General features: G+C 43.8%; 1 protein-coding gene and 2 long non-coding RNA genes across 5 annotated transcripts; 2 read left to right on the top strand and 1 right to left on the bottom strand.

Annotated features, from left to right (window-relative positions):
• Positions 1–257: 257 nt before the first annotated feature.
• Positions 258–13415, top strand: LOC107834629 (uncharacterized). The gene is made up of 3 exons (XR_001660438.1): positions 258–352; positions 9747–9750; positions 13403–13415. It is a non-coding gene; the product is annotated as an uncharacterized LOC107834629 (long non-coding RNA).
• Positions 13416–14616: 1201 nt separating this feature from the next.
• slc39a6 (solute carrier family 39 member 6) lies at positions 14617–27072 on the top strand. Of its 3 annotated transcripts, none has more exons than XM_016666299.1 (12): positions 14617–14627; positions 20034–20229; positions 20861–21236; positions 21795–21951; positions 22602–22709; positions 23116–23285; positions 23753–23932; positions 24423–24507; positions 24619–25011; positions 25090–25170; positions 25465–25655; positions 26024–27072. In XM_016666299.1, exons 2-12 carry the CDS (start codon positions 20036–20038, stop codon positions 26174–26176), a joined length of 2088 nt encoding a protein of 695 aa, XP_016521785.1. In that variant the 5' UTR covers positions 14617–14627; positions 20034–20035; the 3' UTR covers positions 26177–27072. The 3 variants fall into 3 exon arrangements, with proteins under 3 accessions (XP_016521785.1, XP_007542540.1, XP_016521784.1); XM_007542478.2 differs by lacking the exon at positions 14617–14627 and adding an exon at positions 18542–18632; XM_016666298.1 differs by lacking the exon at positions 14617–14627 and adding an exon at positions 18954–19053.
• On the bottom strand, positions 15837–18519 carry LOC103130945 (uncharacterized). Its single transcript, XR_475298.2, has 2 exons — positions 18430–18519; positions 15837–16390 (listed from the first exon to the last, which is right to left on the bottom strand). It is a non-coding gene; the product is annotated as an uncharacterized LOC103130945 (long non-coding RNA).
• Positions 27073–27244: the final 172 nt, after the last annotated feature.

Genomic DNA, 27244 nt, shown 5'->3' with positions numbered 1-27244 from the left:
ACTCCAGCGGTTTGTTCCAGGTTAAAAACACTTTAAAGGGGCAGGAAAAGCGACTTGTTTTAGCTTCACATCATGTTATGATGTTATTAACTCATCAAAAACAAACCTGGAGTTTTGCTTTCATTCTTTCATGCATGTTTGAGAAATCCTTTAATCTCCATGGCAACCATTCAGCTGTTTAAACGCCTGGTTGGACCTAGCCCCGCCTTCGAGGTGAAGCTCCTCCTTCAGCTGCAGTTTCCAAACTTCCACCTCACAGAGCTGCCCTCTGTGTCGCCTTCACTCAGCTCCTTCAGACTAGCCAGCAGCAATTAGCAACAGCTGCTGAGCCCATTATAGGAGCCACTGCTCAGTGCAGCGCTGGTGAAAACGCTGTAAAGGGTTAATAAAGGAGCCATGTTGGGATGACTTCCTGAAGCTTCTTAAAGAGACAGAGGCCCAATTTCAAGGTGTTAAATTACATCAAATTTCTCTTAAGTCATATTTGATATATGTTGCATTTTTATAAGAACTAAAGGAAACATAGTTAATTAATTATTCTTTAAAATGACACTATGTGGCTAGAAAACATAAATCTGCCCCTTTAATGATTTATTTCAGGTCAGTCTGACACCAGAACTCTACAAAATGAATCAGTTAGTATTTGGGCATAACGACCTTCTTTACATCTAAAGAAGGTCCACTGATACTGCTGTACGGGGGAGGCTGCGTCATGCCGTGGGGAGGCTGCATCATGCTGTATGGGCGAGGCTGCATCATGCTGTACGGGGGAGGATGCATCATGCTGTGGGGTTGATGCATCATGCTGTACGGGGGAGGATGCATCATGCTGTGGGGTTGATGCACTTCTTAAAGTAAAGTATTTTTGAAATTTTTAATGGATCCAAAGCAATAATTTCACTGCGATGAAATGAAAGATCCTCTGACCAGGAAGAGCTTCTCCTCTCTCTGCTCTTTCTGCTAAACTTTTCTGTCCTGCAGCCTGATGAATAATTTGAAGCTGGTTAGTTAAAGTAGGTCAGTCCTCAGACTGCCGGTCCTGCTGGACCCGATGCTCAGAGGAAATCACGTCCTGCTGATCCCGGCGCCGCTCTGACTCTTCTGCTCCTTAGCTCACTCATGACTGGACACAAAGCAGAGGAGTTCACATCTTCAGAAACCTGCAGGTTCCTGAAACATGTTGAAAAGTGAAGTCTGCAGCTTTCTGGATGTAAAAAAGTTCTTCATAAATAACTAATTTACAAAAGGCTTTTAGGAAAATCAGAGAAAATGTTGTGATCCGTCACAAAGTGGACGACAGAGAAAATCATAAGTTAGCAGAACTTTAATTTGACCCAGGAAGTAACAAGTAACTGCAGCTACAGATGCAGTTATTTAATTACCCAACACTCATCCACACAGAAACAAGCAGCAAAGTAGGAAAGAAAGAAACCAACAAAGAAAGAACAATAGAAAAACTTTGACAGGTTTTTGTTGCCGTCAGGATTAAACCGGATCACGGATCTTCCCTGAATCCCAGGCAGTTGCAGCCAAACCTTCCTGATCCTGTTTCTGATCATGTGGTTTATTAAAGGACGTCTTCCTGCCACATTTCTTTAAGTCTGGAATATTCTCTAATCTGGAATATTCTGTCATCCCTAAAAGTTCAGTAATTTCTCTCTGAGCTTCTGTTCGTCTCTGTGGGTTTTTATTCTCATCTGATATGATTTCACATATCTGACACCCAGACAAGTTATTAACAGAAACTATAAACTTTTACTCATCGCTGGATTTCATTCAGTTTTTTAGACGACGGCTTTTTACTTCAGCTGGAGTAAAACTGGTTGAAGTACCGTGGAGCCCTGGTGTGGCGGGTTTGGACCACCTGCAGATCCCAACACCATAAATACTTCAAACCTCCTCTAAGATGCTGATAACTGCCTGTTTTAACAGTTCAAACACTAAATATACCAAATATCCATCAGTATAAGAAACCAGCTTAGCGCTAACGCAGAAGCTAACATCTCCAGCCTTCCTCATCTTCTCTCCACCAGCAGCTCGTTCAGTAGCATTGCTCCACTTTGTTTCCAGTAGGTATTAGATATCTACTAGATATTATTAAAAATAAAATCTACAAATAGTTGAAATTTCTATGAATCCTGAACCGTGAGAAGCCGAGTTTCCACTCTAATGCTGTTCTTACTTGAGTTAAATTTTTGTACTCAACTGAAAATATTGATCTTTTCCAAACTATCTGCACAAATTCTGCAGAAAAGCAGAAATCTGACGGTTCCTGTCTGACACCGAGACCTCATTCAGACCCGCTGCAGTAACGGACCAGAAGGTGGGGGGGTCTGGGGTCTGCAGCACCCAAATGGAAAGAGGAGGATTGCAAAGCAGCAATGCTGATTTGATTAGGTTCCATTATTGCTATCTGTAATTGGCTTAGAGCGTTTGCTGTGGATTGTGCGGCTCTGAGGTTCTGTCGTCTCGCTGGAGCTTCACTGCTCAGATTAAAGCAGGAAACTCTGCAAACTCCTGAAACTCAGCCTGCTTCTTCCCCAGCGTCAGACACACCTGCTCCAATCAGCTGAGACAAATGAAAAGTTTAACGCCCGTCCTCCCAGCGGTGCAGGGGGCGAGTCCCGGCTGGTTCTGGTTCTGGTTCTGACTGTGGCGTGCAGCCTTTAATTTCCTCCACCATCTGTGGCGGCAGCTCGCCGCTCTGCTGCGGGTTTCAGATAATCCGACGCATCCTGCCGGGCCGCAGGGGTTAACTCTGCTAATCACCAAAACCATCTGAAGGCAGGAATTAGGTTTTAATGAGACGTTTAATCTGAAGGAAGCAGGGGACGGAGCGGCAGGCTGGGTTCGGGTCAGAACCTCCGAGGTTCCGGTCAGAACCTCCGAGGTTCCGGTCAGAACCTGAGCAAACAGTCTGTTCAGAAGTGAGAGGGAAACCTGCAGGTCGGATTAATAATCCAGACAAACGTTGGGATCTGCTTCATCCAGTTCCTCTCAGCATCATAGATGTTTCTGACCTCCAAACGTTTGGTGAGATTCTCCAGGCTTTGGTTCTGCCTGCAGGTTCTGGACTGTGTTTCCAGTCCAGAACCTTAACATTTTCAGAGGAAACGTTCCATCTGACCTGTGAATCACGAACAAGGTTAACAGATTCAGATTAATTTGTTTTTTAGGTTTTTGTCGACAGTTTGTTTCCATTTCTTCAACAGATGGAAACAAAGATCCATTAAACACAGAAAATGGGCTTTAGCTCCAAAAAGATCAGAAGAAGTGCTGCCTTACTGGTTGTGTTATAATAATAACACTGAAGGTTTCGGATGGATTCCCAGTTAAAGGTTTGGTAAAGGATCTGGACTGGGGTCAGTCGATCTGGACAAAGCACCGAGGAATCAGAGTCTGAGCAGAAATGAGTCTGTGACGTTGGCAGACATCCATCCGGCAGTTTGAACGTCTTTCTAAGCAGCAACATGATTCCTGAATGCTGTGACAGCTGACCTGCCTCCTCACTGCTGCAGGAATCTGCCTCAACACCCTGAAGGCAACAGGCTGGGCTTTGGCCTACAGCTCAGAGACAGGAGCCTGGAGAGCGTCCATGTTTCAGCCTGGTGACGGGAGGCCAGGAACCTTTTTCAGACCCCGTCATCAAAGAGAGAACCAGGTCTTCTTCCTCCATTGCTGCTGAAAGGGTCATGAAGTGTTGTACCTGACAGAAGCAGTTTCTGGAGGTCTGGTTGGTCTTTACGGATGATCTGGTTCCTGTGTCTCCAAAGCCAGAGGTGTGTCCATGTTTTATCCTGAAGCCAAACTCCCAGCGGGTCGAACCGCCTCGTCTCACTGACCCGTTTGGCAGATCTCTGGACAAAATCTGACAATGCTGCAAAGCAAAGCAGCGTGTCAGGATCTATAATCTATAATCTATAATTCATACCGAGGAGAAAAGCAGCTGAACATGAAGAGGCGACTCCTCTCTAAAACTATTGGCTCTTAACAGGAAGAATCGCTGCTTGGTTGGTGGTAAAACTCTGAATCAAGCAGAAAACTCTGTGTGTCCTGCCGTCTTGTCCACAACTGATGACAAAATGTAATGATTATTGGATGATTATTGGTGACTGTCTGATGTTTTATGGTGGAGTAAATAAACTGGACTTGATGGTTTGATGCGGATCGGCTGCTCCAGTTTGTCCTGGTGAAGAAGGAGCCGCGTTTAAGAAGAAGATCTGAGAACCAGCATCTGGACTGAGACTCTTGTGTGCTTTAGCTGAGTTCTGCCTTGGAGACGGGAAGCTTCACCAAACGAACGGATCAGAACCGCTCCTGGATTCTTGTCTTTCCAGACGGATCCAACCGGGAGGAGAAGAACGAGCGTCCGGGTTTCACTTCTGGGATATTCTCTGTGTGACGTTGGATCGTTGGGGTTTTTCCTGACATGAGGTCCAGACAGATGTCCAGGCCCGTCCCGTCTCTCCGGTCCTCCACCAGCGCTGCTTTTCCATAATGTTACAAGCAGAAGCTCAGAAAACGACAGATTTCATTTCTCCTCCATCGCCTGAACAATAGTTGGCTGGAAGCTTCAGAATATCTCAGTATTTAGTTTTGCATAATTAAGGACTGCCATAATGTTTTAATAATCCGACCCATCCGCAGTGAAAAGATCATAAACGGAGTCCCTTCATAAAATCTGTCATAAAAAGATAAACGGCCATAAAGAATCGGTTTTTATGTCGGGTCTGTCAGTCTCACATCAACGTGATTCATTCCGGCTGTAAAGAGAAAATAAGGGAACCGAGTCTCTGCAGGCTGAGCTTCAGGAAGCTGTTGGTTCCGGTCGGGTCAGCGGAGCGGGTCTGTTGGTTTCCTCTCTGTTAAAATATCATCTACAGCTGATTGTAGAATATTTAATAGGAAGGAGATTTCATGTCTGGACTGGCTGCTCAGCTGGCGACCCGTCCTGGTACCGTGAGCGACCCATCCTGGTACCGTCCTGGTACCGACCCGTCCTGGTACCGACCTGGTACCGACCCATCCTGGTACCGTGAGCGACCCATCCTGGTACCGTCCTGGTACCGACCCATCCTGGTACTGACCCATCCTGGTACCAATCTGGTACCGTCTTGGTACCGACCCATCCTGGTACCGACCTGGTACCGTCCTGGTACCGACCCATCCTGGTACCGTGAGCGACCCATCCTGGTACCGTCCTGGTACTGACCCATCCTGGTACCGACCCATCCTGGTACCGTGAGCGACCCGTCCTGGTACCGACCTGGTACCGACCCGTTCGTCATTAACGTTGCTCGGACTTCAGACCCCATCGTGTCTCTAAAGTTTCAGGTTAATTTGTTGCTTTAATTAGTTTTTTGTCATAAAGTTGCTGCAAACAGAAAAACGCCTCAAACCCACAAATGATGAAAACCACAAAAATTAAATAAAAATGCCGCATTAGCAGGAAAGAGAGGCGAAAAGGAAAATAAATGTAAAAACTTCCTCTACTGCAGTGTTTAACTAACATGCTGCTGTTTTACAGAGGAGTGAGAGATAAAGTGTAACAAACCTTTTCTTTCTTCCTCTAACATTAAATCTTCGTCTTTACTGAGGGTCTGATTTGTTCTCAGCATAAAACCAGAACCTGCAGCTCATGTCAAAGTCCTGGTCTCGGTTCTACAGACCCGGCTCGGTTCTGCCAGGAGGAATCAGACAATCAGATAATCTAAGAAGCTTGACTTCAGGATAACTTTGTAATCCCAACAGACCTAAAACAGGATTAATGTTTTCTGATTTAACCTGCAGACAGATGGTTGTGTTTTACACAGAAAAGTTGCTTTTAGTTTTGAATTTGTGTATTTTTAGTAAATCACGTGGAGCCGAGTGCAGACTCAGATGATCAGCTGACTGAAACACAGGAGGGACGAATATGAGAGTATTTGTGGAACAACCTGAGCTCCATCAGACAAACCGAGCACATCTCAGGATTTCACAGCGATAATCCATTTCCTGCCTGGATTCATTCGCCTCCAGCCTGAGGAGGAAATCGCTTCTCCCTCCGTCTGTTACAGACGCAGCTAACTGAAAAGTGAAAGCATGAATCCTGCTCAAAACGTTTCATCTCCCTGTCTGGTCACAAAAGGCTGAAAACTCAGTCAAGACGTTTCATCATCCTGCTGCTGGCGGTGAACGGCTGACCTGGTGAACACATGAAGCTTCCTGCACAACCAGCCTCTAATGACGATGATGATGGTGACTGTCAGCTCTGGATGGGTTGTAGAAAACTGAAGGTGAGATGATGAAGGTGAGATGATGAAGGTGAGATGATGAAGGTGAGATGATGAAGGTGAGATGATGAAGATGAGATGATGAAGATGAGATGATGAAGATGAGATGATGAAGGTGAGATGATGAATCTGAGGTTCTTCGTTTCTCATGTTCCCAACACTCAAACTTCAGCTTCTCTTCCTGTCGTTTAACATCCATGTTGGATTTTCAGCCGTTCACCAGAGAAACACCATCAGATCTTCCACTGCAGCTTTCACTAACTTTAATATGTAAAGAAAATGAAAACCGCTTTAACAGTTTGTCTTTTGCAGTAACCTTTACACCAACAGGAATCATTTTTATGAAGCTACATGCTACGTTGACGTCGTTTTTTTATGAACTTTGAATATTTAATTGAAGAAAATGCATCAAACCTGAAAACTAAACTACAGTTGTTCTTTATCGGTTTAAAAGTCTGAGTGAATTTCCTGTTTTAGGCGCCATCAGGTTTCACTGGACCCAGCGGTCTCCTTACGCCTCAGATTCCTCCTGAACGTCACAGAAAACCTGTTTTATTTTGAAAAGACTAAACCACCTCTGGTTTATTCTAAAGGCAGAACTGTTGCTTTGCAGCAGGAGGTCCTGGCAGGTGAAGCTCTGCCTGAACAGGCAGGTATAAATGATGGAACCAACGGTAACGTCTGAACACCAGCTTCATGCCAGGAACGCCTCTAATTTAAATGAACTGAGCCAGAAGGTCATTAAAGGTTACAAAACATGCATCTCTGAGATGAATCTTGCTGATAAAAGTTTTATACCACTGAGGCTCCAGCATGGAGCAGATAACCAAGCTACCATCTGTTTCTGTCAGTAAGGGTGTATTTTTCTCCAGCCGTCCTGAAAACACAACATAATCTCTCTCATCTTTTTCTCTGCACTGGATGAAAAAGTCTTTTCAGAGAAACTGTCAGACCTGCAAGCTTTGACTGTAAACAGAGACCTGAAGGAGGCAGAACTTTGTTTTTACCACATAATCACCAACAACATGTTTTCCCTCCTCCGTCTGGGAGGTCTGGCCATGAAGCAGAGAAAAACACTAATCAACTGTTGACATTATTTTAAAGTGAGTATGTTTCAATTTTCCTGTTGGCCTAAAAGTTGTTTGTGATAAAAACTCATAAATACATCAAAAATTGTACATCTTTATTGTATATTTCAGCTACAGAGGTCGCCATTTTTTCATGCAGGATGCTATAAATGCAGGATCGGTTACAGCGCTCCTGACCTGAGCCTTTAATCAAATCACAGGAAGTCGAGGTCATGGTGGCAAACCACAAACCGTCTGGGTTGAAGCAAACTGCCTCAAAGTTTTCATGAGACGTGAGGAATCTGGTAAAACTAACTGAGTAATCGGCTTATGATCTACTGCTTGCTGTCGCCATTAGCAGGATCTGAAACCGTTAGCTAGATCACCATAAGCATGAGCTAACTCCATTAGCAGAAGCTAACGTGGAATCTAACATTGAGATGATTAATAGATGTTTAAAGTGAATCTTTGTAACATTGTTCTGAGAAAATGTTTTGATTTGGATGCTGATCAATGCTAACTGATGCTAACTGATGCTGATCAATGCTAACTGATGCTAACTGATGCTGACCAATGCTAACTGATGCTAACTGATGCTAACAGCTTCAGTTAGAAACTGGAGCTTTCTGACCTTCAGTGTCTGTGAGGCGACATGGACTGGAGGAGGAAACTAAGTGTAACTTTTCTCTTCATTTTGTTTTTGTTCATATATTTATCAGAAACTGGAGCTTTCTACCTTCCTGTTAGCATTTCCCAGCAGCTCAGTCACATTTTTCTGTTGATTTTCTTCAACTGAATTTTACTTACTGCGCTGAAATGACGGTTCTGGCTCCGGACGGAGCTAGCTCTTAGCATACGCCATCTACCCATGAAGCATTGCAGCATAAACAACATGGTGGAGTCAGTGTTGTTATATTTTATTTAAATGCATAAAAATGAAACAACCTACTGTATTTTGACTGTGTTGTTGTTTAGTTGTCTCTCAAATGAAACCTTTTGCTCCGTTTGAAGCCATGAAGGGAACCGATTCTGATCGGTGTTACTGGATTCATCATCAGCAGCAGGAATCCTGTATTTGTGGGTTATAGGTCATAGGTCAACCTGCCCAGCGTCTCGCTCTGGTTCCTCCTGCTGGTGACATTCGATTGAGCCGCGGATCAGAGAGCCAGTTTACCAGAGCGGCCGGTATTGATCCGGTATTGATCCGATCCGTTATGAAGTCCACTCAGTGTTGACCTGTAGGAGCCGCAGTCGCCCACGCGGCTGTCAGGCGCAGATAAAGGAAGGTAATAACACGGCTGGAGAGCAGAGAGGCCTGAGAGCTGCAGAGAGGCCTGAGAGCTGCAGCGCGGCGATAACCAGAACCAGACGGTTTTATTTACGGCCGGGCTGCTGACCATCTGAACCGAGTCCATCGGGATGAAACGGCCTGTTCAGATACTTTATCTACCAAAGGTTCCTCCTCAGTGAATCCCAACAAACACGATTCAGGCTTTAAACTGCAGGACATTTTAAACAGTTTAAACAGGTAAAAAATATCAGTTTTACTGTCGTTATGATGACATCATAAAGTCAAATCTAAATTTAGATTTTCACAGATGGAAACTGGCCTCAGTCTGCCTGACATTATGTGACCCGTCTGCAGATTGTCTGACCTCTCAGGACTCTGATGTCAGAGTTTTTTCTCCTGCTGTCGGCCATCTGGAAGCGTTGTGAACGGCTGAATATGACGGCATGAGGCAGGTTGTCCTGCACTGTAAATGTCCCAATAAATGCTTCACAGTGTTACAGAGGCTGCAGCTCTGATGCAGCCTGTAAGAAAACAACTGACTGGATGTCAAATCTGAATCCACAGCAGTAAAAATGAAATGAAATCACAAAACTTTACATTTAGTCATCCAGGTGTTTCCACAGCAGGCAGTAATTCCGATTCTGGGATTGTCTGAGAAATCTTTATGGAAAAAGGAATCGGCTTTTTTGTTCTTTGAGGAATTTCTGATCCTTGAAACTAGACTTTAAAAACTCTCCATTTTAAGTCTAAAATGAAGTTTTATTTAAATTATTAAATAATGTTGATGTTTGTTGTTTCAGTTTTCAGGTTGGAGTTTTACTAAAACCAAGTCACACCTGTGAGACGGGTTTATTTCTACAGGTAAACTTTTATATGGAAGATGCACCAGAATGTCTTGAATATTTGGAAATAAATCCAGGTTTTATTTATTCTCCATTTGTATGAAATGTGAACCGGATCAGACGTCTCTGGTGTTTGACAGGCTGGAGGAACCAGGTAGATCCGACCCAAATCCAGGGCAGGAAAACAGCACAAACTGAGCCAATGAATTCATGTCACTTTGCATGAAATCCCATTTCTGTGGTGGCAAAATGCTGCATAATAAATGAGGCTCAGGAGTGTCTCATTAAGACTGAGGCTGATTAAACAAACGTCTGCATTAAAAGTTTTCTCATCAGGCTGAACATCTCAGCCTCTGATGAGAATCTGTTCGGTTGGAGCCGCCTGGCAGTAAATGATGCTGCTGCTGCTGCATCGCTGCAGCATCCCTGCTGCTGCAGCATCCCTGCTGCTGCAGCATCCCTGCTGCCGCAGCCGCCCAAGGACGCGGCGGGGCGACCGCTGTCTGTCTGGATACCAGAACCGAACGGAGGAGGAGAAACTGATGAATCAGGTCAGAACTGTGAGGCTCTGCAGCTGATGTTGATTCATTTAGATTAAAAAACTGTGAAGTCTCGTTGTTTCTCAGCAAATAAACTTCAATGTTCAACTCATAACTTGAAATTATATTAGATTTGTTATTGAGCAGCTGGATTAAGATTAAACCTGATTTAATCTCAGGTTAGTAAACCAGGATATTCAGAGACGGAGCTCAGAGTTTCTGTCTGTCTTGAAGATGCAGCTGGACGGCTCACTGTTGATGATGAAGATGATGAAGATGAATGAACCACAGAACTGTCAGAGACATCGATCACCGATCAATACAGCCAATAAGAGAGTTTACCCCAAACCAGCGAAGACGGACTGGTTGAGCGTCTGGGAGGCAGATTGAGTTTAAAGGAGGAACGAAGGCGACGCTGAGATGAGACGTTTCTGTCTGCAGAGGATCAGAAATGACAGAAATATAACCGAGACAGAGAAACACGCAGGATGCATCTCAAACTGCTTCTTTTCACACACAAATAAAGACAGAAGTGGAGTTTAATGAAGCTGCTCCCGTCGCCGCAGAAGCTTCTGAATAAACCTGGATGTGACATTTAACATCTGAGCCCCTCCTTCCAATAACTGTTAACTGTCAGAGCGGCTCACATGCCGAGTGCTTTTCCCAGGAAGAGGAAAACCTGGGAGAAACGTCAGGCGTGGGAGGACAGCTCCAGCCGGAGCCATTGTTCAGAAGCAGAGCAGCTGCTTTAAAGTCTGAACAAACTGGAAGATCACGCTGAGCAACGTCTGAACGATGATGAGCTTCAGAGCGCCATGACATCCTGTCAGCTTCCCTCAGTCAGAGAACATCCTGCATCCTGATGTTCATCCAGCAGGAGGCAGACAGACACCGGATCCACCAAGAACCAGACAGGAACCACAAAACCTCCTGATTCCTGCTCCAAAAGCAGCCGAGTGTCTCCAGTAAATGTTGGTTTCTCTGGAGTCTCACAGCGTAAAACGCAACAAGTATAAAACTATCAGACCCATCCACGTCCGTCTGAGTTTATTCATGGTTTATCTGAGGGAGGATGCAGTTTATCTGCAGAACGATTGTTTCTGTGGCCTCCAGTGTGAGGGTATAAAAAGAAAAATAATGTTGAGTTTCCTATCTATCTATCTATCTATCTATCTATCTATCTATCTATCTATCTATCTATCTATCTATCTATCTATCTATCTATCGTTTGATTCAGGTGAAATTCCCCCAGTTAACCAGCAGGAGGCGCTGTTGGTTTGCTCTTTGCGCTCATATCGTGATTTCAGCAGGAAAAGAAGCAGGAAGCCATTTTCAGACTTTCTGAAACTGTTAGTGATGAAGTCCAGAGACCAAAGAATCAAGAACTACAGCGAGTTATGATTTATTACAGAGGAATTATTAAACATTATCATGTAAATTTCAGTGTATTTTACCGTTGTTCTGCTGTCAGGTTGTTCTTTCTACAGCTGTCAGAATATTGGAGCTTTTCATCCATTAATTCACACAGAGCTGCAGGAGGTGAAAGACATTTTCAACCCACTCACGTCTTTTCTAAGTCAGGAGTTCCTGAAAGCTGCAGGAAGCTGAGCATAAATCCAAAAACATTCACAGAACAAGAAGCTGGAGGAGGGAAGGTGACATGAGATGTGGAGCTTATCTGGGAGGAAACAAACAGCAGAAGGTGGATTTATTCTGAATCAGCTCAGTAAAATCTGCTTTAAGTTTCTTTGTGTTTCAGTGATCTGAAACGTGCGTCGTGCTGGTTTGATCCCTGCTTTAAAACGGCCCCAGCAGGACGAGTTCAACTGCTAATTAAAGAGTCAAAAATCCATCAAATCAGCCAGAAACCCTGGAAGCTGAGCAGGGATTGCAGCAGTTAGTCTGAAGTTACTTCATCCATGTTCATCCAGCTGCAGGCTGGGATTCCTGCAGATCTTTGGAAAATCCGCTGAAGCTTCCTGACGGGGCTGAGCATCAAAATAAATCTGGACCTGCTGGTTCACAGAAACATCTTCATCACACATGCAGCTTGCACCAAATATTCAACTGCAGCCACATGAACTGTCTGAAAATTAGTTTTGTACTTTTGAAGCAAAGATGGAAATGAGATCAAACAGCCAGACGACTAACAGGAAGTTGGTGCTGAAGCCTTTTCCTGCCTGGATGAGGTCAGAGTTCAGCTTCTCAGAATGAACTGAAAGGGAGAAAATCAGCCAGCTGTTTTTAATGCTGTAGATTTTACAGTCATTTGAAGCTGGTTCATAATTGGTTTTAATGATTTTTCATGAGAATCTATTTTTCTGCAGTTTGAGGTGAAGCAGAAATGGAACAGAATCCTCACAGCAACAAGATGGCCTCCATGTTTGGCAGCAAACATGGAGGACGCTCAAGCAGGAAGAGGTTGGAACAAACTGTAGCTCCACTTCCTGTCATGTAGATTTCATCACATCCACGGGATTAAAGAGGAGAAAGTTGATGAAGCTGTGAAGCAGAAAGGAAAAGTTCTGCCTGCGGTGAACTGGGTCATCCAGAACCGTCATCTGGTTCTCTAATTATTCCCTCTGTTTTCCTCTCAGTTCATGTCGACTCCAGGTTTCCTCAGTTCCCTTCATCCGACTTCTCAGTGACGGATCAGTGAATCGTTTGAACGGTTTGAGCAGATCAAACTGGTTTACATGTTGGGTTCCCACAGCGGGCCGAACCGAGCCGACGTTTCAGAGCATCAACGCGTCTGAGAACCAAAGGAAACATCCAACAGAACTGATCAGAAATCAGATTAGGGAGATAAAAACTGACTTTTAAATCTGTTTTTAGCTGCATCTCAGTGAAAACTACAAACCACAGTTTGATTTTTCACTCAGGAGGTTTATCAGTTCATATTCCTGTCCAAAAAAACACCAAAAGCCTTTTTCTAATAACTATTTTTCCTTTTTTCCACAGCAACGCTCCTCAGATTATTTAATCTGATTAATATTAATATATAACTGGATCAATAACTGGGCTGATCTGAAGCTTCTGGTCACAAACGTCTTTACAGGAAACGGAAGAGTTTCATTTAGCCGGATGTGCTGTTAGGTGGCGCCACCTTGTGGACATGTGGAAAATCACTGTTCATCAAGCAAAACAGCCCATTTTCACAACAAATCTGGTCTAGAGGTGTTTCACAAACACCAAATAAACAAATGGGAGAGAAGTAGAAAAAAAAAGAGAGGAAAAGTGATCAGTTTGTCCTTCAGCAGCCAAACAGGATAAACTACAGAGAGAGATCATCGTTACAGGTTTATCCTAAACATCTTCAAAGTAGATCAAACTAATGCCATTTTAGAAAATAAAGTTAAAGTTTTTATACATTTTCTCTGGTTAGGTAAAGGACACAAGGTTGTACCTCCTGCAATAAAATATATCTTACAGTTTTATGGTTAAATCAGAATAATTTGCTTCAGCAGTGGCTGATTCCTCCTGATGTTACAGCAGCAGAACCAGAACCTGGTTCTGAAATGAGGCTCTGCTGTTCTGGAGGTGATTCTCAGTTAAACCCAGAAGCTCTAATCCTGTTGTTGACGTGTGTTTGGGGCGTTGCCTGCTGCATTATGGGTATTTAACAGGACTTTCTTGGATTTACTGATTGATTTTTATTCCAACAGTAAATCATAACTAAAAGACCAAATGATCAGATCAAAGAATCTAAAATAATCTTGACCTGTTTCAGACAGGATGACAGAAAAAACTCCCGGTGTTGCTCAGTCTGGGATCAAACGCCCTGCAGCCTTTATTTAGGAATGACTAACAGGAAGTGATGAAACATCTGGAGGTGGCGTAACCTTCCTGCTGCGTCTCTGACTCAGTTTGACCCGAGAACATTGTCCAGGTTTGATTCTTCAGGTTCGTCTCCCTGCAGGCGCCTCATCAGACGGACCAGCAGACGTTGGATCAATTTAATGTTGACAACCAGACAGTCGAGGCTTCATGTGAGCCGGTTACTTACCGCGCCGGACCGACACCGGACCGACCCGGCACAGCAGCAGGAGCTCAGGCTGATGTTGATGTTGTGGGCTGGGTGAGGAGATGAGGGTGAGGAGATGAGGGTGAGGAGATGAGGGTGAGGAGATCCGGATGAGGAGATGAGGATGAGGAGATGAGGGTGAGGAGATGAGGGTGAGGAGATCCGGATGAGGAGATGAGGGTGAGGAGATCCGGATGAGGAGATGAGGGTGAGGAGATCAGGAGCTTTACTGTTTCTCCACACGGCCCTGACTCATCATCCTGAAGGCAGGAGAAGCAGCCAGTTTGGTTTAACTCAGTTTGGTTTCTGGAGCTTTTAGTTTGAAATTAAAGAACCTGTTGAGCTCAGAAAACAATCATTGAAACTTTTTCTGTGTTTCTCCTTCATCTGCTGCTTCCACAGAGTCGGAACCTGAAGTTTCTCTGGACTGTTTGGTGATTTAAGGTCCATCTAGAATCAACCTCACAGCTGCTTACATGAGCATAAAACCCATCAGAGTAAAACAGAAAATGTTTTTGATCATGAAGTTTTATTTCCAACATGACATTTGAAATGTCTGCCTGTTTCCACTGATTGGTTTGGTTCCTCCGTTGTAAAAGGAACAGTTATAATTGTACAGCACATGCCATCGACTGGTGGGCAGAAAACGTCGCTGCTGCAACAAAACCAGTCATACTGTGTTTTATATCTGTCATCATTATGATGCATCGTTTGGCCAAGAGGCAGTGGGATCACCCTCCTGAAAACGGCAAACAAAATTAGGAACCGCTCGGTGAAGGGCTGCACCTAAAGACTAATCAATTATTCTAACAATAAATTGTATAAAATTGGCACGTTAGCCATTTTATGCAGTATTAGAGAGGCAGGTAGCTCGTTTGAAGCCTGTTGTAGACATTGAACAAAAGAAAAATCTCCTAAAATCTCCATTTCTTATTGCGTTCATAATCAAAAACATTTCCTTTTCGGTTTGAAAGAGTGGAGGGACTGGAAGCATGAAGAAATGTCTCCTCTGATAGCGTCTTCAGTCCATGAGCGTCAGAGAGGTTTAGTACCCTGTAGACGGGATAGAAACGGCTTCTCCAGCTCTCAGGTTTTCAGCTGATTAAAAGCAAAGTGCTGCAGTCAGGGTCGGGTTTTGGCTGAAGTGGGAGATTTGAAGCTTCTTAGTTTCCTGTTGATGTGGAAGGAGAGATGGACGGTGGCTCAGAACCAAACGTCTGCTGGTTCGTCTGATCTGGACGCCTTCAGGTCGTCTCGGTTTGGATTTTCACCCAACTGGGAGGAAACGTAGAAAACCAAAGATGGATGGATGCTAAATAATCCCAGCTGGATGTTTGATTGTTGCTCATTCAGATTGTGAACTAGAAGCATTAAAGCTGCAGCTTGGATCTGTCAGTTCACCTCAGGTCGCCTCCTTCCACATGAGCGGAGGCTGGGAGTTTGAGTTGCGGCTGTGAAACCGGAGCAGTCAGATGGAGGCAGAGGCCCTCTCCTGTGTTTTCTGTTCTGGGTGGGTTTGTTTACGGCTCTGGGTGCTGGGATCCATCTGGGATCAGCCCAGAAAGCTGTTATCTCAACTGTGTGTGACTCTTACCATCTGATCCCGTGTTACCTCTGAGGAAAACACGGAGATTTTCCACTGCAGCTCAGAGCTGCAGCTTCAGAGGCTCAGTCTTTAAAGCAGAACATCATTATGTAACAAAATATGCAGGGAAATGTGTCTGTTCTGATAGTTTTACAGAAAAATGTTTGATCAGAAAAGCTGCTCAGGATCAGGAGAGAAAAGACATGAAAACAAGAAATATGAAGGTTTGTTTCATTAAACAGCAGAGAAAGTAATAAAACACATCAATAACAAGAAATGGTTCAAAATGGCGGCACAGAATCACAAAGACTTTAGAAAATGAAAAAGTAGAAATAAAAATGTGGAGCAGAACAAGAATAATCAATTATTCTAAAGACACAAACAGCTTCTGTCCTGAGTGTCTGCATGCATACGCTGCTGCAGATGGAAAATGTTTTAGGGACATAAACATTTTTACATTTAACAACAAAAACATTGTAAATAGTTTTTCTGTAAAAATCAGAATACTTTCTTTCTTTCTTGGCCATTTTTTTGGTCTAGAAAAAGACAAGCTGGTGTTTTTCCAGCTTCGTTCATGTCCAGATTAAAAACAACGATCTGCTTCTCTCTTGTTCCAGATTCGTGGTAAATCCGTGTTGAAGCAGAACGAAGCGGACTGAGCCTCTCCTCCTCCGCCTGATTGGACCCGGCGGGTCGGTCAGGTTCCTGAATGGTGTCCAACTTGTCCTGCTCCATGTCCTCCATGAGGCGTTCAGGCGCTGCTGTCTGCACTGAAGACAGGATTTTAGAAACACTGAGATTAAAAAGTTTCAGCAGAATATTTTATTTCATTTAAAACATAGAAAATCATTATTCTGAAGACTTATTCAAACATTTTAAAAACTTTCTGTTTGAGACATTCTGCTGCAGAAAATGGGAAATCAGGAACATTTTCTGCAAAAAAGGACAAAACTGAAAGAAAATCACCTCTGAACAGCTGCAGGTTTCAGTGGCTCATTTCTGCTGCTGCATTTAATAATCTCCTTCACAGATCAAAGACAAGGCCAGGACATTCAGATTAGAGTCAGAATGGAGAGTTTGGACAATAAAAGTCTGTTTTTGTTACAGAAAAGTAACAATTTTACACACAAAACGCTCCGTCCTCCTCCTGGGGAGAAATATGAGGACAGCTCCTGAACCATAAACAGATGCAGCATGTGTAATAAAGGAGTTATGATTCAACGACGCAGCGGGAACATAAACCAATAAAATAATCCAGTACGTCCATAAAGCTCCAAACTGGTGGCAGTTCTCACCCGGCCATGAACAGATTAAATGTTTCCTGTTTGTTTATTCAGCCAGTAAAAGCTGGGAACATTTCCAGATCATTCCCAGTCGTCTCCCTGGAGCCTAAAGTGGCTTCCAGACGCTGGACGTCCATCGTTGGAGACATTTTGGACAGAAGACAGCGGTCATTTTAATCAGGCCTAACAGGAGCTCAGCATTAACTCTGGTTTCCTTTCAGTTATTCTTCAAAACGATTCTATCAGATCTGGGAGCAAATATGGACTCAGATTTTAACCTTCATGCACAGAACAGCTGTTTCTTACTTGTTGCAAAACTTTGGGCCATTTTATTATTGGATTTTTAATTTCATGTTGATTTAAGATGCACAGTCCTCATCTTTATTCAGTCCAGGAAAAACAAGTTGAATTTTTAATTTTTCTCATTTCATCCTGAAAGACAGGCTTGGTTGTCAGGCACCTTCTGTCCCATTCAGACATTAATATATGGAAAATAACTTCACCTTTCAGTAGACACATTTAAATGTTTAAAGTTGTATGCAGGATTTTTTTTAAAAACAGTGAACATGCAAAAACATTACAAAGAAGAAAACATCAAAACTACGAAATATAAGTAACTGAATAAATATATCTCTCATTTTCCAACATAATTATAATTTTAGTTTCCTAAAATTGCTCCTGGATTATAAGTCAATTACATTTTCACGTTTTAAAATAAAGCAGCCTAATAATTGCAACCATTTTGCATAATGTTAAAATGTATTTCTCTTGCTTTAATATTGCACATTTTACAGCTGATTAATTTAAAAAACAGTTTTTCCTCTTGTTGGTTTATTTAACTGCTGCAGAGTCAACCGACCTTCATGAGGAAAGAGTATTGTTAAAGAGAAACTGATGAAAGTTTGGCAAAAAAGGTGGGATGAAGATAAAACAGGAAGATGGTTTTATAAAATTCAGAAGAATGTAGGAGAAAGAAGAAATGGAAGAAGAAATAGAAAGGAGGAAAGAGTGATAACAAGATTAAGATTTGGACATACAGGACTTAATTATACACTTTTTAAAATTCAAAAACATAAAACTGGCAAATGTGATTATTTTGATAAATATGAAACTATAGAACATGTTATATTAGAATGCCATAAATATGAAATAGAGAGAAGATACATGAAGAGAGCGTGTGAAAGGATTAAGGAGAAGATTAATTTATTAGATATATTGAGGAAGAATTTAGGGAGTAAACATATGCAAATAATTATTAGATTTCTTAAGAAAACGAAATTATTTCATAGAATTTAATTGTAGTGTGTTTGTGAATGAAGGCATGATATACAAAGTTGTGCACAAGTATGTATGTGTTAAGTGTGAATGTGTGAGTGTATGTTAGATATAATTTATGGTAGAATATATGTGAGGATAAATATTTAAACCATCACGAACCACACTCCATACCAGTAAGTGGCGGTAATGCTACTAAAAGTTTCTTGCCAACCGCCATAAAACCGACAAGAAGAAGAAGAAGAACCGACCTTCATGTTTGTGGATGGAGATAACGAGCTCTGCAGCTTCCTCCGACTCATCCTTCCTTCCTGAAGTGGGTCGAGCTCAGATTTCCTACAGTCCGCGAAGGCGCCACCGAGCTCATTCATTGTTGAACGAAGCGGACGGACTGGAGACGCCGAACCGCACCGAGGAGCTGCTAGAAGGGAAAAAAGGACCCGGTTTCCCCGCTGTAAGTCGACCCAAGTCGTTTAAATGTTGGTTCGGTTGGGTTTTTGAGCCGTCTGGAGCCGCTGCTGCCCGGCTGCGGTCCTCTCCGCACGGTGCGGCGGCGTTCAGCGGCGCAGTTTCCGGGTTTTGCCGCCTTTGTGCACACGGCACCGGACTGGTGCGGAGCGCACAAAACCAACGTGTTTCTGTTTACCTCCGCTGTGTGAGTGGGTCCGGAATGGGACACCGACACGCGTGGCCGCTCGGGCCGCTGAACACGGAGTTTAATACGGTTTAATGGTTAAATTTGACCGGCAGGCTGCGGTCCAGACTGGGCGGCAACACGAGGCCTGATTCCGGGCCGCAGCCACCCGGAACATCCCGTCTGTCAGCATCCAGAGCGGGAATGCCCAGTCCGGTCTGATGGCACGGGGGGCAACCCGGTAAAAACACGGTTTATTTCAACAAGTGGCCACCTTATTTAACTTTAATTACCTCTAATATCAGCAACAGTAACATTAATTTCGTTCTACAGTAATAATCCGGTAAGACTCGGGTTTTTCATTTTACTTTTTGCCAAACTCCGTTCAGAAAAACAAACATTTTAATATTTCTTTGCCACACAGATGAGGAGCGGTGTATTTTTTTTACCCCAGTATTTACTAAAAGCTCCTTTTCAATTCGGCTCATCTTCTAGCAAACCCTGAACCTTATTTTGACTGATCCTCATCTTTTCCTTTTGTCTATTTATAAACTCCAGTGACCGAGCTTAACAGGATTTCTAGAAGAAATGTAGCTTTTAGACTAATCTGATCCTTAAGTACCGCGACATGCGGCTCCCTTTGTGTAATACTGACAGCCTGTTGGAGTTTATTACAACTGCCACTTATCATCACCATCAACTTCATTAAAGACACAAATTTATATGAGAGAAATAATAATTTAAAAATTAAAATCCATTAGCTGGACCTTTTGTTGGCTGATTAAATGTTTAAAATGTGGACTCTAAGAACCGCAGCGTTCCCCTTTGGCCTCAGTCTGTTTCACTTCCTTCCTCTGAAACTATTTTTAAAGGTTAGAGGTGATTAATTTGGGGATTTTTGCTCTGAAGTGTGAAAACAAACAGCTTTAAGAAGCTGATTCATCCTCTGGTAACGTTTAGGAAATGTTTGAACCCGGCAGCATCACTCAGTAAATGTCTGATTTTTTTTTATTTTATGATTTTTAATCATTTTTTTGTGAAATCATTTGAGTCGTCCTTTATTTCTTCCACTTCAGCTTTTTCACTCAGACTGATCTGTTTATTTGCTATCCGAGGCTCTTCAGGCCTCTGCTTGGTTTTATGCTCATTCTGCTCAGAAACCCTGAATTTTCCAGTTTTTCTGTTCTCCGGTGATCCAGACGTGACGTTTTGTCCCAGCAGAGATGCTGACTGACCAGATGGCTGCAGCCATCTTGGCTGCGACGCTCTGCTTCGCTGCCAGCTGCGTTTGGGTGGCGGCGGACTGCTCGCCGTCCCCCACCGAGGCCTCCGGCGGCGCCAGGCTCCTGACCGCTGTGGTGGACGCTCAGAGGGCTGAGCGGGCCCGAAGGCAACACCTGGAGGCGCTGTTCCACAGGTGAGCTGCTGCTTTGAGTGAGGAAGAAAGAAGCAGGGAGAGGAAAGTGTTGATGGTACAGCGGGTTGGAGCGTTTATAAAAACTCACATTTATGGTTCAGAACATGCAGCCACAACTAAACTGCTGAAGATTTTCCTGACACACTTTTTCCTTCCACTCAACTTTCTTTCACTATTAGGGTTTCAATTGATGATTCTTTTCGTAATCAATGATTTTGACGATTAATCAGATATATAACATGTATTTTTAGTTTTTGATCTTTAGTGATATTAAAATTTTGTTTAGCAGGTAAAACATAAAAAATACTAATTTTGCTTTATTAATTCATTATATCTTGTGAATAAAATGAGTTATGAAGAATCTGGAAACAAAATTGTCCTTCAGAAAAAGTTTTATTTGAGACCAAAACACCAGAGTGAAACTTTATCATCCAGTTTGTGGTAGAAAAACGATAAATCCTGCCAATGGAAAGTATTGATGTTGTTTTATTTCATCATGTGATTAACTGATTTATTGGTTATTGTGACTATTTGACGTGTTAAAAGTTGTGCCTAAGAAACTGATCAGAAGTTATCATAAATATTGTTAATATATTGAGAGAAATTTTCCTGACTTTGATCCTCCATGCAGATACGGAGAGAACGGCTCCATCTCTCTGGACGGCCTGAAGCGTCTGCTGCAGAGCGTCGGGCTCGACCGGATCCGGAACGTCATGGTGAAGCACCGGGAGCAAGCCGGCCACCACCATGACCATCATCACCACCATCATCATCATCATCATCACAGACACCCGGCCGCCGACCAGAACAGAACCGAGGACCCGCAGCAAACCCAGCCCACTGTGTCTGCGGCGCCGGGTCGGGACGGCACCGGGTTGTTGGTGAAAACCCAGAAGAGAAGCTTGGCTGGAGAAGGAGCGACCACGGTCGCCACAGCGACAGCGGTTAAAACCGAGCCAGCGGACCATCGTGATGAACTGGACCAGGATCATCTGGAGCAGGAAGAGGTCCGACTGACACAGGAAGAGGCTCTCTTTAGTATAGATCTATAAGAACCATGGTGGACGCTGCAGCAGCTCCTCCTTCTGGACGCTGCAGCAGCTCCTCCTTCTGGACGCTGCAGCAGCTCCTCCTTCTGGACGCTGCAGCAGCTCCTCCTTCTGGACGCTGCAGCAGCTCCTCCTTCGGCTCGGCAGGTTTTCTGGGGGAAACTGGAATAAATAAAAACAAATGAGCTGAAAAACAGAAATATTTCAGATTTTAATTCAGCCATCAGATTGGAGCAAAGTTCATTTTCAGGAACTCCTGATCGTTCATGGAGCTTCTTTAGAAATGTTCACGCTGACATTAGCGTTAGCCGCTACATGTTTAGCAGTGAGATGCTATTTTATGCTAACATAGCGTCACTGTTATGCTAACTCCTTTTAGCACAACTTAAACACAACAGCAGTCTTTTCCAGCGTCCAATCAGATCGTTTGAAGCACAAATTACCCCCACCCCCACCCCGCTTCAGATACAGTGATGGTGTAAATTAAGACTGACTGAGTTTTGGTATTTCCTGCAGTGCCTGAACGCCTCGGGCCTCCTCCTCTCACACGGGATGTCTCAGGAAGGAGGCGTGGCCCTGGGAGACTTCTCCTTCCTGTGCCCCGCCCTCCTGCACCAGATCGACAGCGGGGCGTGTCTCCTGCACGGCGACGCCTCCGGACACGAAGGCACAGGTAGGAAAGTCAGGCTGCAGCTTTTCCTGCACCGTTATGAGAGAAAACATCTGGAAATGTTGGTTCATCTGGATTAACAGGTTCTAATCTGAAACTTCGTCATGTTGGCGAATAATCGCATCATCAGCAGTTTCTGCTTCTGTTCATGAAAAATAATAATTTGACCAAATAACTTTGATTTGTTGCTTCTGTTTTTTTCTTGTTAATGGAGAGAAATCTGATTCAATGTTATTGCAACCAAAGAATTCTTCAAAAACTAAAGTTTGAAATAAATTAATGCCAAAAATAAAAATGTTAAAAACTTCTGAATTAAAAAAATACGTTTTAAATAATTTTTACCTGCTCCAGACTGACCAATAGAAAAGCCGTTGCTAACGGCGACGTGGATGATGCAGCTTCTCGTCCGTCAAAGGAAGTGGACAGTAATCTGTGAAATAAGATTAGAAAATAATTTATAAAACTCAAATTTAAAAAATAAAATCTGAAAAATTAAAATGTTTGTTAGAATTTAAAGTTTATTGATGTTTCAGAATCTGTTCTTGCATTAATATTATATTATTATTTCAAAATGCTCTCAACACATTGACATTATTAGATATAATCAGCCTGCAGCTGTTCTTGTGTTTTATTTATCTCTCTGTATTTTTTAGGACATAAACACCATAGACATTCACACGGTCACCATGGAAACCACGACCACGCCACCCGGAACCACAGCGAGCCCGGCAGCGGGGAAAACGGCAAACACATCGCAACAGGTGAGCTGATTTCAGGCTGGGAGGTCAAAGGTCAATGGATGGGTTTAACGCGTTTCCTTTAACTTCCTGTTTCCTCTTCAGTGTCTCTGGTTCCTGCTAACCGTCGTTTTCTCCACTCTGTCAAACAGATTCACAGAAAACGAGGAGAAAACTTCATAAAATTAATAAAAAATCACAAATTCTTCAGGTTTTAAACTATGATAGTTCATTTTAAATGTATCATTTAACAAAACATTAAAGTCTTTGTTGTTTTTTACCTTTAAATAAATGCTAATGCTAACCTGCTCTTCCAGCCTCGGCCTAACGAAGCTAACAATCAGTCCGACCAGAGAAACGCTGAGCTGAAGTTCTGCCTCTAACGGCTCGCCGTCCCGGTTCTGGTTCCTGACGCTCTGCTCTGTTGCAGCCTGGGTCGGCGGCTTCGTCTCCATCACCGTCATCAGCGCGCTGTCCCTGCTGGGCGTCCTCCTCATCCCGCTCATGAACAGAGTCTTCTTCAAGTTCCTGCTCAGCTTCCTGGTGGCGCTGGCCGTGGGAACGCTGAGCGGCGACGCCTTCCTGCACCTCCTTCCCCACGTGAGTCGGAGCCACAGGAGACACTTTGTTTACATCAACATCAACTCAACCGAGTCGTTTCACCGCAGAGATAAAAGAAATCTGTGGTGAAACCAAGAACTGTTCACTCATTTTAACTTGACTGTGTCTTAGGCCACATTTTCCTTTTTGGTGTTTCTACCTGTAAATCTCACACACAGAACAATTTCTCAAAAGCAAAAACTCAAATTCAAATTTAGCCCTCCAGACATTTTGACTAAAATTTAGAATCTAAAAAGCAAGAAATATTTGGGTTTTGTTGTGGATGATTAAGAAAGAAATAACAAAAAACAATCACTTTTCCATTCTTTTAACTGTAAATCAGGCCTACATTTTTAACAATCTGACCCCATCAGTTGGAGTTTTTCCTTCCACTAAATCTTCTCTCTGTGCTGATCTGAGTGGAGATGCTGCAGCATCGTTGAGGCGTTTTGTTTCCGTCTCTTCAGTCTCACGGGAACCACGACCACTACAATCACCTGGACGACCACGACGACCTTCACCCTGACGGCGAGGAGAACATGGACGGCGTGTGGAAAGGCCTGACGGCTCTGGGCGGAGTCTACTTCATGTTCCTGATCGAACACTTCCTGACGCTGGGAAAAATGTACAAAGACAAGAAACAGAAGGTTGGAGACGAAGCTTTGATGTTTTCTGTTAAAGTTGATTCAGATTTTATTTAAAAACTCGTCACAGAAAGAAGCAGCAGAAAAATCTGCACAACCTGATTACATCCGTCTCTATGGCAACAATATCTGCTAATTAATGCAGCAGGAAAGAGTTTAGAGGTTTAGTTCAACCAGCAGATGGCGCCACCTGCAGCTTTTTCAACAAAACTGAATTTCATTTACAGTCTGTCCTTATGAAGTAAATATTAAAACTAAACAAGTCATAATGCAGGAAAACATCAAGATTTTATTCTCGTAATATTATGATTTTATTTTTGGATTATTATTGCGACTTTATTCTCATGACTTTGTTGTTGTAATTTAACAGTTTTTCATATCCTGTCACATAAACTCACTGATCAGCAGCCTGTTGATGTGGAGCCTCAGTGTTTCTGGAACATGGAGGTTCTGGTTCTGCTGGTTCTGATGTTCATGTTGGTTTTCCTGTCAGGTCCAGAAGAAGTGGGACCAGACGGACAAATCGGACCCGGAGAAGCAGCCGGCTCTGGAGGAGAGCGAGCTGAAGCCAAGCGAAGGTGAGAGTCGGTTCTGGTCCAGTTCTGCTCTGATCCGGTTCTGACCGGGTCTGATCCGACCCAACTCGCTCCTCTCAGACGTTTCCTCTCCATCTGCTCTTCCTCCACCAGACGTGGAGCCGAACGGCGCCGGTGCGTTTGGCGAGCTCCCCGGCGGCGTGGCGGAGGAGGAGCAGGTGATGCTGACGCCGCAGGTTTCCGTGGTAACGCAGCAGACGTACGGCCGGCCAGCAGGGGGCGGCGCCGCCGGATACTCGGCCGAGGACTGCGAGAACAAATGCCACTCCCACTTCCACGACACGGTGGGCCAGGCGGACAGCCTGCACCACCATCACCATGACTACCACCACATCCTGCACCACCACCACTCCCAGAACCACCACCCCCACAGCCACGCCCACTCCTACTCCGAGGAGCACTTCCAGCAGGCCGGCGTCGCCACGCTGGCCTGGATGGTCATCATGGGCGACGGCCTGCACAACTTCAGCGACGGCCTCGCCATCGGTGAGCCGCCGTCGCCACGGAAACGGCCCTTGATGCCGCCGGTGGGCGTGGCCTAACGGAGTGTCTGTGTGTCTGCAGGAGCCGCCTTCAGCGAGAGTCTGTCCAGCGGACTGAGCACATCGGTGGCCGTTTTCTGCCATGAGCTGCCGCACGAGCTGGGTGAGGCACGGCGAGGAGTTTGATTTATTGTTCCATAGAAATACCAACATAGAAACACCAACATAGAAACACCAACATAGAAACACCAACACAGAAACACCAACACAGAAACACCAACACAGAAACACCGACACAGAAACACCGACATAGAAACACCGACAGTCTCTGTCAGCAGGTTGGTGAAAGAATCAGACGTCTTTATGAGACTGGAGTCATAAAGAAGCGTTTTTAAAATGGAAATGTTTAAAACGAGCAGCGTTTGTGGTTTTATTGTTTTACCTCTCGCTCCTCCAGGTGACTTTGCGGTGCTGCTGAAGGCGGGCATGACGGTTCGCCAGGCCATCCTCTACAACATTCTGTCGGCCATGATGGCGTACTTCGGCTTGGTGACGGGCATTCTGATCGGCCACTACGCTGAAAACGTTTCCACCTGGATCTTCGCCCTGACGGCCGGCCTCTTCATGTACGTGGCGCTGGTGGACATGGTGAGTTGGACCGAACCGTCTCTGGGGGACCGAACCGTCTCTGGGGGACCGAACCGTCTCTGGGGGACAGAACCGTCTCTGGGGACTGAACCGTCTCTGGGGGACCGAACCGTCTCTGGGGGACCGAACCGTCTCTGGGGGACAGAACCGCCTCTGGGGGACAGAACCGTCTCTGGGGGACAGAACCGTCTCATGTCTTCATCAGCAGAGCTTCATGCTCTAACTGCACAGTTTGGTCATAAAGTTAAATCTAACGTTTGATTAAAAGCCTAAATTTGTAAAAGATGTTTTCATGCAGTTAATAAGAGTCACATTTGTCAGCCTGTTTTCTTCCCTCCACCTGATTTGTTGCTGCTTCTCTGCTTCAGGTGCCAGAGATGCTGCACAACGACGCCGGCGACCACGGCTTCAGCCACTGGGGCTTCTTCCTGCTGCAGAACGCCGGCATCCTGCTGGGCTTCTGCATCATGCTGCTCATCGCGCTGTTCGAGCACAAGATCCAGCTGGACCTGGGATACTGACCCGCACCGCACTGCATCCTGGGAGGGAGCCTGGAGGGAACCTGGAGAGAGCCTGGAGGAATCCAGGCCTGGAGCTGCTCAGCAGGGTTCACAGGTGGAAACTGTCTGGAGTTTCTTCTGGGTTTCTTTCACACTTTAATTTTCTCTCTGAACTTCATCTGTTGGGTCAATTAGTTTAGTTTTTTATATCATTTTTGTGTTTTTCTCAGTGAAACCTGATCAGTGTTACAAAGCTGCAACTTTCCAAACCACAGTTCCCCTTAAATCTGTGATTCTGTATAAAACCTGACAGGAAGCAGCAGAAGGTTCATGTTGAGTCTCGTGTTACTTTTTGGTTTCTTTTTTTTAAACTAATGTTTGTTCTGTTCATCGATTCTTCTGGAGTTTGTTGTTCGTGTTGAATCTTTGTTTCCCGTCATTCTGTCTGGAATAAAAATTAAATTTACCCAAACAGGACTGCGTTAGAAACTTCTGCTCTGAAGTGTTAAACATAAATAAAAACATAGAAGAAAAACATATTTTTTATTTATTTTATTTGCTATAAAATGCACAAACCTACATTATATTCATCTGTTTGTGTGGAGAAAAGTTGTGAAATGTTCTTCATCAGACTTCAGGCCGGATGAGAATCTGTTTGTTTCTATGGTTACAGACTGAAGATGGCAGCTGATAGAAAACAGGTTTTTCTCTGTGTTTTAATTTTCTTCTGTTCAGGATGAAGAGCAGCAGAAGAAACTGATTCCTCTGAAGGTCAAAGTTTCCTCTGTGGATCCAACATGTAAATATTAAACTGTAAATTTTGGCTGTTTATGTATCTGATGTTTGTAAACAGTCTGCATTATGTTTCACTGACACAAACCCAAACAAGAGAAAAATAAAATCCATTAAAGATGAAATCTGATGTTTGGTTTTTATTAATTCAGTTGGATTATAGATGCAGTTTCATGTTTTCATTTAAATTTCTTCTGTTCATTCGATTTGTCAGGTATGTTTATTGTATATTTTTATCCATCGTAGCAACGTTTTGTAGCTTATAGACCATAAAGTATATATATATATATATATATA

This window comes from Poecilia formosa, unplaced genomic scaffold (genome assembly GCF_000485575.1).
Source record: "Poecilia formosa unplaced genomic scaffold, Poecilia_formosa-5.1.2 Scaffold698, whole genome shotgun sequence".
Lineage (NCBI taxonomy): Eukaryota > Metazoa > Chordata > Actinopteri > Cyprinodontiformes > Poeciliidae > Poecilia > Poecilia formosa.
Note: the sequence above shows the minus strand (reverse complement) of the source record. Positions and strands in the feature narration are given on the sequence as shown.